General features: G+C 33.8%; 1 protein-coding gene across 1 annotated transcript; it reads left to right on the forward strand.

Moving 5' to 3' along the window:
• The first annotated feature begins 3,045 nt into the window (after positions 1–3,045).
• On the forward strand, positions 3,046–8,064 carry LOC107815407 (laccase-4-like). Its single transcript, XM_016640979.2, has 6 exons — positions 3,046–3,196; positions 4,443–4,594; positions 5,323–5,567; positions 5,661–5,789; positions 6,443–7,369; positions 7,678–8,064. Exons 1-6 carry the CDS (start codon positions 3,110–3,112, stop codon positions 7,806–7,808), a joined length of 1,671 nt encoding a protein of 556 aa, XP_016496465.1. The 5' UTR covers positions 3,046–3,109; the 3' UTR covers positions 7,809–8,064.
• The last annotated feature ends 6,129 nt before the right edge of the window (positions 8,065–14,193 follow it).

Raw genomic sequence — 14,193 nt, forward strand, 5'->3', positions numbered from 1 at the left:
CTTAAATCTTAATCTAACTAAAATTCCTTTAGTTATACTTCATTCAACAAATAGTTCATGCAAATCTAAACTGTTGATATGAGCAAACTAACCAAGTAACATATGACTAATATGGATCAATCAAATATTTCCACAAACAACACATAAGTTTAAAAGAAAATAATTTGAACAGAGGGTTAAAGAACCGGACCTCAATATAGATGGAAATTAATTGTTTCACTGTTTTGAACTTGAAAATGCAATGAACCGCGGATGAAAACTCGAATCGGCACCGGAAACTCAACCAAACCAGGATTCAAATCCAAACGAACTCAAGCAATGATCTTTCGATAATAAAATGACTCTAACTCTGTTTATGTTTTGATTTATTTTTCGAAATGGCATTGAACCAAAAGAAAGTAAAATATTTTTTGATATTTTTATTATTGCAATGATCAGATTAGTCCATTCCCCCTCCTTTTCGTTACTGTTTGGTCCCCTTTCAAGCCCCAAACGTTTGCTTCTAGGGCTGCTACTGATGGTGGAGATTTGGTGGCCGTTTTCAGGTGATCTGGCGGATGTTCCCGCTGTTAGGTCTTGGAGAAGAAAGGAACAGTCGTTGTTTCTCTTTCTCTTCTGAAAATAGGGGTAGGCGGCAGAGATTTTGGTGGTGTTGAAGAGGTCAGGGGTTGTTTGGAGTGAAGTTCAGGTGGTCTTTGGTCGTTTGAGGGCTGGTTCACGGTTGAAGGGATTCAGCTTGGAGAGCAGGGTGGCGGCGGCTGGTTGTTGTGTATCCCTAGGGTTTTTGGTGTTCTAAGGTTGAAGAAGGCTGCTCCTGATAGCGCACCGCCGCTGCTAATTTCTGGCAGTTGTTGGTGGTTTGGGAGATGAATGAGGCCGGCTGGTGGTTGGACAGTGGTGCGCTGGTGTGTGGTGAGGTGAGGGACTGGTGCAGCCGGTGTCTGCTGGTGTAGCTGGTCATAGCTGGTAGGAAACAGAGGAAGTCGACGCCAGTGGGTTGAAGAAGAAGAAGCTGGTGGGGGTCGCTGGTTTTCCGGCGAAGTGGTGGAAACGGGCGGCTATGGGTGGTCTTTTCCTAGTGTTCCGGCTAGGGTTTGTCTTGTAGTCTCCATGAAGATCGTGAAAGGGCCTTATTTTTAGTTCAAAAATAAGAGACAAATCTGATGGATTTGGTCATGGATAAGGTATTTGGGCTTCAAATTTGGGCTAAAATTGTATTTAAAAATGGCCCTTTAGCTTTACAAGACTAAAAATGTTGATTTCTTTCCTAAAACAATATACTATAAAATTGTAAAATCATTACTAATTAATTAAAACAAACTATATTATGACATGAAGCTATTTTTGGTATTTTTTTAAAAATTATAATAAAAATGGGTAAAACATAATATTCTTCTAAAAATACCTAATACCTTAATTAAATAGAGAAGAATGAAACTATTTTTTTGTATTTTTTAATTTTGTGGTAAAAATAATGTAAAAGAGCCAAAAATTAGTTGAAGTAACTATATTAGACCTAAACTAAGTATTTAAATACTAAAATATGTAAAATCTTGGGAGGGTCAAAAATCACATGTCTACACTATCAAATTGTCAAAGAAAATATGCTACTATCTTTTGTCCTCTACCCTCTTAAGTTAATTAATATACAGTTGTGTCATTCTCATTTAAATTAAATTTAAACGACATATTGATAAATTATTCTCATCTAAACAACATTTAAAAAACAAAAGAAGCTATTTCTAAATTCAAATTCTTCACGATCGCACAAAGCGCGAGCAAATTTACTAGTTAATAATACTTGTTGTCGTTATTATTTTTGTTGAAAAGAGGATATATGCTGACATTTAGTTCTTTTGTTGATGTTTTGACTTATTATAAATAAAGCTTGCATAATTCTTGAAAGAGGAAGTAGAACATGGAGGAGGATTCACCCACTTGTCTTGCTACCTCAACCTACTTTAACCCCTTTTCTTTATTGATATGTACTTTTGGTTTTTTTATCTAATGTTTAATTTCTGTATTAGAGTTTCGACCAATTCAAATTCGAATAGCATAAAGCTGATATAATGATCAATCATACCTTTTGGCTTCTGAGTTAGTGTGACTATTAAAATTAGAGATAATTCGTCACTACTATATACTATCATATTGTAAAAGAGACAGTCTTTATCCTCTACATATTTTATGACTACCCTTCACAGAATCGGTAGATAGTAGAAACTTCTTTATTATAACACAAACAACTTTTATAAAAAAAAATCCATGCACAAAAAGGCCTCGGAAATGCATGAGATGTATCCCTATGAAACGATTTAAAAATAAAGTTTCCTGCTTTACTACAATAATAGTCTTATTTCATTTTTATTTAGTTGGTCGTGTCTTAGAGTGTTAAAACATTTTTCTTATTTTTTCTGAATATACCGTTAATTTTAAATCCCTCGGGCACTTCTCTAAAGTTAGACACTAATCCCTTTAATACATAAAGCATTGGTAGCACATCGACTACTCACAATTACCAAATGATACCAATTCTTACTACCATTCATTTCATAATATAATTAATTAAAAACATGATTTTCTTGTTAAGAAACCCTTAATCCGGTTCCCAATAATGAAATTTCTATCCTTTTTAGTTTGAATTATGAACAATACTCAATTTCTTTTTCTTTTTTTGAACAGATTTTTCTGTTGCATGTGGACATGAAGAAAAACAAGAATCATGGATGGCTTTAGATCAATAATAAATCAATTGACAAAATGAACATAAATTTTTCAGACACTCCCAACATACACACAAACACAAAAATAGCTTAACTAGCAAAATTATAGTGGGCCACAGAGTTTTAAACTTTATGTAATATACAAGAAATAATAGGGGGAAAATTACGTAAAAGAAGTTCGTTGTTGTTCGAGAAGTAGATTAGAGGGACCCCAATATCCATCTCATCACCTAACTAAAGAAAAACGACAGAGCAGCTAATTAAATTAAAGGGCATTTTCACCTATATATACATTACATTGTCATCTCTTGAATGCAACAAGCCTAAAATATATCACAACTGAAAGAAAACCACTTCTCTATTACTTAGTGAAAAGAGACAAAAAAATGGAATCTTGGGTTCGTATTTTTATCTTGTTTGCCTGCCTCTTTCCAGCCTTTGTAGAATGCCGGATTCGACGTTACAACTTCAATGTAAGTCTTTAATAGTATTTCAATATGTCTTTAGTTAAAAAGTCTTTTTAATAGGAGTAGTAAAGAAGGATTTAACTTATATATTCTAATAGTGTAACTAATTTTTACATATAATTCATGAAATTAATCGTTGTAGTCAGTAGCGGAACCAAGATTTTTACTAAGGGGTGTCAAAATTTAAAGACATTAATACACAAAAAAAATTAAGGGGATTCAACACACAGTATATCTATGCATTAAAAAAGTTACATAGCTAAACAACATAATTTTTCGATGAAGGGATATCAATTGACAACCCTTGAATTGTAGCTATGTGGCTGATCCGCAACTGGTTGTAGTTGTCGATTGCTTAATTTTTTCTAGGTAACAAATTCCACATGTTATGTGCAGTACTCATGACTCATAGTTGTATATTTTAATTTAGGTTATGTGACAGTGTAAAACTTAAGTTACCATTTTGTAGAAGTTAAAGTCGAAAGCAATGAATTATTTTCAAGTGATAGCGTAGTGATCTTCAACAAATTAATCACTTTTAATTTGCCAAAACAGTGGTGCCTTTCTCTTATTAATTATTTTGCATTTTCATTGTAAAAAGAATGACAACATTATATTCTTCAGAAGTTTTGAGCAGTTCCATCCAGGCATCCACTGGTAATGCCACAAAATATATGTTGATTTGGAATTGTTGCCAATTACTAGTAGATTTCTTGAAGTACAAGCTGGCATCATAAATTAGTTAGAGTAAATTCCAATTTGCAAAAGGTGGTAGCTCTAGAAATTAAAACAAATTAGTTGACGCCAAACACTTCCAAAAAAATCATTACTATGAACCATAGGAAGGTGAACATAAGTTGTCAAACCATACATCATAAGTACAACATGGACGTTCCCATAAAAAAACACAAAATTAATTCCCTAGTAACGTACAACGGTGCACAATTTTACTACTTCATTTGGTTAGCTATCTGCACTTTCAAATCAGGAATTTCCTCAATGGTGTTCAAACTTAAAGAAATGAATAAAATTCTCCGACAAAGATTGTTTAATATATGTTATATACCTCTAAAACCTAATATTTTACTTATATACGCCGTGTAATTTTCTGAAGAAGAACGGTCAGTTGACCACCCTTTAGGATATGCAGCTTCGCCCCTGCCTATTGGTGATGGTTCGATTTCCTACCGTGTAATCCCCTCCCCTATTTCCCTTTAAAATAAAATTTAACGTAAGATGGTTGCTTTTGCAGGTAATGGTGAAGAATACGACTCGCCTGTGCTCAACCAAGCCCATTGTCACTGTTAATGGCAAATTCCCAGGACCCACAGTCTATGCTAGGGAAGATGATACTGTGCTTATCAGAGTTGTTAACCATGTCAAATATAATGTCTCTATCCATTGGTAAGTCAACTCAAATTCAATTGCACTTAATGTTTTACACAATCAGTATAGCTTAAGCATGTTATTTACTTTTTTATTCGATTACTTGAGTGACATAGGACCGATTGACCATAAAAAAAGATTACTTTTTATCAAAAAAAATTTACTTTTTTCGAAATTAATGTTTGACTATGAAATTTTTAATTTTCACTTGAGGGTGAATTTCAGAATTTTTCGAAAATTTGAAAAACTCCAAAAAAGCTATTATTCAAAATTTTCACTTCAGATCACTCACAAAAATTCAAAAACAACCTAAAATTATATTCATGTCCAAATACAACTCTAATTTTCAAATACCATTTTTACTTGAATTTTTTTTCTTCACTTTTTTCCCGAAATTTTACAATTCTTATGTCTAAACGCCCACATAATTGTGTGAACATTTTATACATAGCTAATGCATAGAATAGAACGGGAGCCTTGGAGCAACCGTAAAATTGTTTCCGTATGACCTATAGGTCACGAGTTAGAGCCGTGGAAGAAGCTATTAATGCTTGTATTAGGGTAGGTTGTCTACGTCACACCCGCCCTTCCCGGACCCTACGTGAATGCCGAATACATTATACACTAGGCTAATGCATAGAACATAAACTTCCTTACAAAATCAAGATTTCCATTTCCATCACTTTGTATATAATTCACTTGGTTCTATTTGCTTTACACAATCTTTTTCATTTGGTGTGTAATAGGCATGGTGTCAGACAACTTAGAACAGGTTGGGCAGATGGACCAGCATATATCACACAATGTCCAATTCAGCCAGGACAAAGTTATTTGTACAATTTCACCATTACAGGTCAAAGGGGTACACTGTTTTGGCATGCTCATATTCTGTGGCTAAGGTCCACAGTACATGGCGCCATTGTTATTTTGCCTAAGCTTGGTGTGCCATATCCATTTCCAAAACCTGACCATGAAGCTGTAGTTGTTCTAGGTGAACATAAATTACTTCACTTTTTTGCTTAGGGAAAAAAAATATTTACTTAATTTCAAGGGATTAATATTAAAGTTTGATCAATTAATGCAGCTGAATGGTGGAAATCTGATACTGAAGCTGTGATTAATCAAGCAATTAAGTCAGGTTTAGCCCCTAATGTTTCTGATGCTCACACAATCAATGGTCATCCTGGACCCCTTTCGAACTGTCCATCCCAAGGTAATTATACTTTTAGCTAATTGGCTATATATCAAAATTTGTGTGTAATTATGTGCACTTATATGGTATAATTATTTTGCTATCAGGTTGAGTTATCTAAAATAACACATAACTATTCATAACAAATTTGATATGGTAACACGAAAAAATTTAAATTATATGCACTGACAATATAAATTTTGTTATACACTATCAATGTATTTTAACTTGTTGCATGCAACAAATGATCTGCCTTATTCTCCAAGTTTTACTAATTTCACTTGTTAAGCACTGTAGTGATTTATGATGTGACCTGATTGTATAAATATTTGCACTGTTAATATGTAGAAGTTAAAATCACTTAAAAATAGTATAAAATCTGCAAGTTTAAGTACATTGATAGTTTAAATAAATTGATGGCATCTACTATCAGTGTATTTTAACATGTTGCAACAAATTATCTTTCTTATTCACCTGGTTACTATTTCAGTACCTATTAAGCACTATATTGAATTTCAAGGTGACTTGATAGTATAAATATTTGCACTATCAATTTGTAGAAGTTAAACACACTTATAGTGTAAAATACCTCTATTAATTGTATATGAGTTAAATCCTTCAAATTAACTCATGGGAAAAATGAAATTTTGATTTTTGAATTATATGATATACAGGTGGATACACATTGAGTGTTGATCCTGGAAAATCCTACATGTTAAGAGTCATCAATGCTGCACTCAATGAAGAACTCTTTTTCAAGATTGCTGGCCACAAAATGACTGTAGTAGAAGTAGATGCTACCTACATAAAACCTTTCAAAACAGACACAATTGTGATTGCCCCTGGCCAAACCACAAATGTAATTGTCACAGCTAATCAAGGTTCAGGAAAATACATGGTTGTTGCTTCTCCATTCATGGATGCACCTATTGCAGTCGATAACGCGACTGCAACAGCCACATTACATTATTCGGGCACGTTGGCTAGTTCAGTCACTACCCTAACAAACACTCCGCCCAAAAACGCGACCCCTGTGGCTAACAATTTTGTAGACTCTCTTCAAAGCCTCAACTCGAAAAAATACCCTGCTAAAGTTCCAAAAAATGTGGATCATTCGTTGTTTTTCACAGTAGGGTTAGGAATTAATCCATGTCCAAGTTGCAAACAAGGTAATGGAAGCAGAGTTGTTGCTAGCATAAACAATGTCACATTTGTTATGCCAACTACAGCACTTCTACAAGCACATTTCTTTGGTATCAAAGGAGTTTACACAACAGATTTTCCTCAAAATCCTCCAATTAAATTCAACTATACTGGAAAACCACCAGTAAACTTGGCTACGACGAGCGGGACGAAGGTTTACAGGTTGCCATATAATGCAACAGTTCAATTAGTTTTGCAGGATACTGGAATTATAGCGCCTGAAAACCATCCTATCCATTTGCATGGATTTAATTTCTTTGCAGTAGGTAAAGGGCTAGGAAATTTTAATCCAAAAACAGATCCAAAGAATTTTAATCTTGTTGATCCTGTTGAGAGGAATACAATTGGAGTGCCTGCAGGAGGATGGGTAGCTATAAGATTCCGCGCTGACAATCCAGGTATACTATAGAAAAAATGAAATAACAACATGTTATTTTTTTTTGTCATATCGGTGTATATAACTTAGAAGGGGAGCCTTGGTGTAAAAGTTAATGCTATGTGACCAAGAGGTCACGGATTCGACCTGTGGAAATAGCCTCTTGCAGAAATGCAGGGTAAGGCTGCATACAATAGACCCTTGTGGTTCGGCCCTTCCTCGAACCCTACACATAGCAAAAGCTTAGTGTACCAGGCTGCCCTATCAGTGTATATTAGTTAAATTCATGACGCCTATATAATGATTGTTAAATGTTTTATGAAATTGCAGGAGTTTGGTTTATGCATTGCCATTTAGAGGTGCATACAACATGGGGATTGAAGATGGCATTCCTTGTAGATAATGGAAAGGGTCCAAATGAGTCACTTTTGCCACCTCCAAAAGATCTTCCAAAATGCTAAAATCTAGGATATTGCCATTCAAAAGGAGTTGGCTCCTCCTCTTCACAACTTAATGCGAGCAAAATGTAGGAACACGGCAAATTAAAGGTTGACAACGAAGAAAAGAGAGTCAATAATGCATTATATTGTATTCATTTCTTGAGTAAAAAAGGAATTTTTTTTGCTCAAGCTTCTCAATAATTATATGAAGTTTGTATGTATACATTTTTTTTGCGGTTTTGAATAAATGTTTGATAAATGAGCGTTTCTTCTATCTCTTTCTCTTACTCCCAATGCCCTCCTGCAATTAGGTTTGTGTATGATGTTAATACAGCAATGATTAACATCATCTACATCTTTTACAGTCACTGTTGAAATTGGCTCCAAAAAATGTCCAAAATTCGTAGTTTTTGACTGTTTGTATCTTCACAATTGGAATTGAATACCTTACTAACTTGTGGGTTATTGAATGGTGATTTTTTAAGAAACCAAATTATGTCACTATGTGGCATGTATACCCTTTTTTTAAAAAAACTAAATTACACGGCCTTTTATTGAACTTCCAGAAAAACTAGTACTTTTATTGCACACTGCGATCTCCAGAGTTCCCGGACCACAAATTGAGGAATGATTTTTGCTACAAAGCTTGCAATTGTGTTCTTTGCTACCATTTCTTCAATAGTCGAATCAGAAGTGTTCCTCTCCATTGAATTCCAAAAATTCGATCGCACCTTTTGTGCAAAATCTCATGAGCATATGTACTAAATTGCACCGCTCGTTATGAAAATTTTGTTGTTGTATATTGCGCAACAAGTTAAATAATTGTAGACAAGATAGTCTATATTGTCCGCCATCTGTTCCGCTTTGGAATTTCTTTTCTGAATAACCATTGAATCAAAAGGTGTTTTTGCTGGAATAAGAAGAAAGCGATATTTGTCATATTCACCAATTACGATTTATAAATATTATACCTTAATTGCGATTTTTTAAGTCACATTCCGAATTGCCATTTATACCACTAATTCGATTTATAAGACGATTATAAGTTCCCTCCAACTAATTGAATTTATAAATTGGTAAATGCTCTCATCACCTCCGGACAACGCAACTTATAAACCACTTCCTTTTTAGATCCACATCACACCAATAACCCTACCCTGCCTTCCATATTTTATTTGTTTTTCTAAGAAACTCGTGTGTTAAGGAGTTATTGAATAATTAAAGCGATCAACTCATAATTGGTAAAGTTATAAGTTCAATAAGTGGCATTGCGATTGATGGTTTGTATTACTGACGGGTTTATTCTTTAATTATATTATGGGTGATTCTTAAGTCGTACAAATACATTTTGTATATTTTTGGCATTCCCTTAAATATTCTCAAAAGCTACTGAATTCCTGTCCCTTTAAAGAGTTCATTACAGGCAAAGCAGAGCAATCCTTTAAGCTTTGCTAGTCTCTTCTGCTAGAATTATAATGCATAGATTATTCATGTGGTAAATAGTTGTGCAGAGATTGTTATCCGATGAATAGTAATTCAAGGATTTGTTATGTAGAATTGCTTAATTAATGATAATTTAATTAATATATTCTTATTCCATATTCTGTACTATGTATAAATAATATAAAAATTCCCGTATAAGTTATATCAGAATTAGTAATAAAATATTTGGTTTTCGATATTAAACCTACATAACTTATTATGTGAATAAGTTTAATACTGGAAATGGAGATTATATTAGTTATGCATGCTCTTATACCGGAAGTAATACGAATTTCTATATTGAGATTAAATTTTATTATACTTCAAAACAAACGAACCTTAATGTTTGTTTGAAAATTGGATTCTATAGTGTAACAAAACCAAATTTCAGATGTCCTATCTGCCGGCCACTTACTACTATAAATTAAAAGTCATTAACTTTTTCCATTCTGTTGTGAGCAATGGACTGTCATCCAAAAAGCATGATCTTCCTTAATTTAATCAAGTATAACATGAAAAAGAGAAGAACTAACACAAAATGTAGTAAGAAGCAATCGGAAGAAATACATAGATAGAATTACAAATACAGGATTTGAAGACCGAACCCGTAATAGATGGGCTAGCTCCGCCCCTGAGTCAGTATTATGTAATATGCTAACACTAGTTTTTACCCTATATATAGACGTAATAGAACCGAAATCCTATTATGTTATTCCATACTAATTAATGTATGCAGAAAGTATGAGTTCTCTAATTTTCTTTTCAAAGTATATGAGATCGTGGAGGAACGACACGGCCAATTGAGGCCAGATAATTAGAAAAGGAAAAATACATAACTTATTTACATCACTTTGTTATTAATTACATGATCACTTTCTTATGACATAAAAAATATCAAGAAATAAAGGAAGAAATTTAGCAGCAAGTACTACTGGGAACAGAATAGGATCTCTGCAGTGAAGAGGCTGAAGAATTCAAGAACTCAATGCAATCCTCTATAGCTTCAGCTCTTTGAGAATCAAGTCTTTCTGCATAAGAACGTGACCTGCCCAAGCTTGAAGACGAGACTTTACGTGACGACCTTTTTCTGTAATAATTGGAATTCGAAAAGAAACTTAGAGCACTGGCCAACTTTGCTCCTATATTCTTCAATAAACTCACTGTAGAAAATCCTGATGAAGAAGTAGAAGAGGAATTTCTTTTACTCATTTTTGTGTGTTTGGTAGGGAAGAGTATGGTGATGGAATGAACAAAAGAGAGGCAGATGGGAAAATGATATGAGGTATTTATTTAAAATTGACGAGATAATAGTAGTAAAGAAGAAGGATCAAACCTACTTAACCTACTATTGTAATAAGACAAGTAAAAACTTAATTTACTGATTTTCCAATATTCCATGGTTCAACCAAACCAATTGACTGTGGACCGAACAGGTGTTTAACTCACGTATTAGCAATGTGTACATTACAATTTATAATATATTACATGGTAGTTATGCGAAGATTACAATTTATAATAAGTTATTTATACAATGATCAAAATATTGAAGGAATTGTTATGTGATGTTTATTAATGAATGCTTGAGTTGTTATGCTCGTATTAATAATGACGAGATTCTTACATGTGAAATATCTTCTTTATGAGCATTTTTTTAAATATCATTATATGCTTAGTTGTTTTGCTTCATATATTGACATTGTGTATGATACAATTTACTTTTGAAAAATCATTATATGCTTTACTACAATTTTCTTTAAGGCGCTATGTTTTATATTTACTGCAAATTCTTGCAATTGTATTATAACTTCAACTTAGTTTCTGAACGTTTTAGTTTTCTCCCAGAAATAAGTAGATTGATATACTATGCCTTCTATAAGTTGCTTCTCTTTTTTCCTCTCGAAAACAACTTAAGTATATTATATTAATGCATAAAAGGAATCAACTATCTAAAAGAGGAAATAACTTCATGCATAAACTAATTCGGGAAAATTGTTTCTAAAAAACACACTAATTAAAATAAATAGAAGGAAGAAAACAATTAGTAGCTAATTCAGTAAGTATACGTTTGCACCCAAGACCTTTAGATATATTCAAGATTGTTGAAACGTGCATGGAGGGCAATCATAAGGTTGTATAGGACACGAACCTACTTTCCATATGTATCATTTTCACATCATAAATACATGCACTAAATAATTACATTTCTTATCGAAATTATGATTCTATATTTTAGTCTTGTATAATTTAGGGAGAATGACACAAATAGGATATTTTTGTGCAACTATTAATTTTTAAATCCCGATAACAAATATTTTGAAAAAAAATAGTCCAACGCTAGATTTTAATGCACGCTAGCCAGAAATTCAGCAAGTTATGGTGATTGTTAGAATTTATAGTAAAATTTTAATGATCACCAGAATTTTCAGCCATAATGCTGAAATAATCTGGGGATCATAAGTATTTTGCACAAATCTTGACGGATCACTAGAATTTTTCAGCATTGGAGACTAAACTTCCGACGCTTCAAAATTCTGGTTATTGTTAGAACCGCTTCCAAATTCTGACAAGTATGCTTTAAAATTTTGGCCCTAGGCTATTTTCTCAAGACAATGAAGTTAAAATTTTAATGATAGTCCTAAATATTGTCAGAATTTATGGTAAAATTTTGACGATCACTAGAATTTTCAGCCATAATGCTGAAATAATCTAGGGATCATCACAATTTTGCTACAAATACTAACAGCTTGTTGAGTTTTTGTTTAAGATGAAATAGTCTTAAAATTAGAGTGAATGGGAAATGGGATTTGGATTCGGATTTGGTCAAATACTCGATCGATTGATTAATTTTTTGGACCAAATTTATTTGTTAATAGTGAATATTAACGTGATATAATCCGTATTTGTAACGGATGTTTTCCAATCCGTGTATTGTGTTGCAACACTAAGCAACAATGCAGCCTAGTGCACCTCCCACAATGGTGCAAGTGCTCCTCCCACCAAGCAAGTGTATATACCACCATGTAAGTGCTTTCTCCATGATCTAGTGCTTGTTGCACCATAGAAGGGGCGGATTTCTCTCAAATAACTTCTATAAATAGAGCATAAGTTGGAGAGAAAGAAGAACACATCGGAAAAAACACTTGAAACACTCTGTATACACTTAATATACACTCTGTATACACTTAATATACACTCTGTATACACTTAATATACACTCTGCATATACTGGATATACACTCTGTATACACTGCGTATACACTGGAAAAACGAATTGCAATTTGATATTCTCTTCAGTAAGAATTCAACATTGGCTATACTTTGCATTCCTTCCTCTCAGAATTTCCATTCGACTTCTGAGTTGTCCTCCTTATTCTGCATTGTTTTTAACTACAAACAAAGCATCCATAAGTATGATTTGTTGCCGAACTTTGTGTTCGCTGAAACACTGGGGTTTGAAGTACCGCTACACCAGTGTGTAATTCATTCTATCCTAGGAGGAAATAATCTATAACCTTGGGTACTAGGAGGGGATTAAATTCCTTAAGGAAACACTGTGAATTCAGTGGGCTCGAATTAATTTCTGTTTTTTTTATTTATTTATATTTACGTTTATAAGCTAACGTTCTAATTTCCAGAATCATTATTTACAAGTATAGAGGAACAACAATCTTAAGGAATTTAATAATTTAATAATTTAATTTCTGAATTTGTGTTACTTTTATTATTCTGGAAACTATAACCTTTGTGGTTTTTTGTGTACTCCCGTTTGGAGAGTAAAGCCTTCGTGGCGGTTTGTTGGAGATTAAAATCTACGTGATTTTTACTCCAGTTTTAAAGCCTTCGTGGCATTTTGTTGGAGATTAAAATCTACGTGATTTTTCACTCCAGTTTTAAATGTTTATTAAACGTTTGATTGTGTCATTTTTACAGTAAAAATGGCGAATGACGGAAATCAAGCTGTTCCGATGATGGCTGCCAACGCATCGACAAGTCGAACTCCGGCGTTGGCACCGACAGAGAAACCCGGAAAATTTTCCGGGATGGATTTCAAGCGCTGGCAGCAAAAGATGTTCTTCTACCTGACTACGTTATGTCTACAGAAGTTCATCAAGGAAGATGTTCCTGATCTTCCAGATGAAACTCCAGAGAATGATAGCTTTCTCGTGATTGAGGCGTGGAAGCATTCTGACTTCTTGTGCAGGAATTATATTCTTAGCGGACTGGAGGATAATCTGTATAATGTATACAGTGGCGTGGAGACGTCAAAAGAATTATGGAATGCACTTGAAAAGAAGTACAAAACTGAAGATGCCGGGATGAAGAAATTCGTCGCCGCAAAATTTTTGGACTACAAAATGGTAGATAACAAGTCTGTTATTACCCAAGTCCAGGAATTGCAAGTGATTATTCATGATCTACTTGCTGAAGGTATGTTTCAAATAAATACTGATATTGAAAGTAAATTTTTTAGTAATTTTACTAACGGAATTTTCATTGAAGGTCTTGTCATCAATGAAGCATTCCAAGTAGCAGCAATAATTGAGAAGTTGCCTCCATTGTGGAAGGACTTCAAAAATTATTTGAAACACAAACGAAAGGAGATGTCCCTTTAAGATCTCATTGTTCGATTGAGAATCGAAGAGGACAACAAAGCTGCTGAGAGAAGAGGCCGTGGAAATTCAACAATAATGGGAGAAAATATTGTTGAAGATAACAAAAAGAGAAAGAAGGCTTCTGGTCCGAAATACAACCCAAGCAAGAAGCGGTTCAGTGGAAACTGCTACAACTGTGGGAAAATCGGACACAAATCTACGGAGTGTCGTGCTCGGAAGAAAGACAAGCGAAGGGGTCAAGCAAACATGGTAGAAAAGCATGATGATGTTGATGACTTGTGCGTCATGCTTTCTGAATGCAACCTGGTAGG

This window comes from Nicotiana tabacum, chromosome 5 (assembly GCF_000715075.1).
Source record: "Nicotiana tabacum cultivar K326 chromosome 5, ASM71507v2, whole genome shotgun sequence".
NCBI lineage: Eukaryota > Viridiplantae > Streptophyta > Magnoliopsida > Solanales > Solanaceae > Nicotiana > Nicotiana tabacum.

Bases quoted from the DNA above. Each gene is read 5' to 3' on its own strand.
- LOC107815407 (XM_016640979.2), top strand. From the start codon at position 3,110: ATGGAATCTTGGGTTCGTATTTTTATCTTGTTTGCCTGCCTCTTTCCA. The intron at 5,568-5,660 runs GTGAACATAAAT...CAATTAATGCAG, and splicing joins TGAAGCTGTAGTTGTTCTAG to CTGAATGGTGGAAATCTGAT. The intron at 7,370-7,677 runs GTATACTATAGA...ATGAAATTGCAG, and splicing joins ATTCCGCGCTGACAATCCAG to GAGTTTGGTTTATGCATTGC.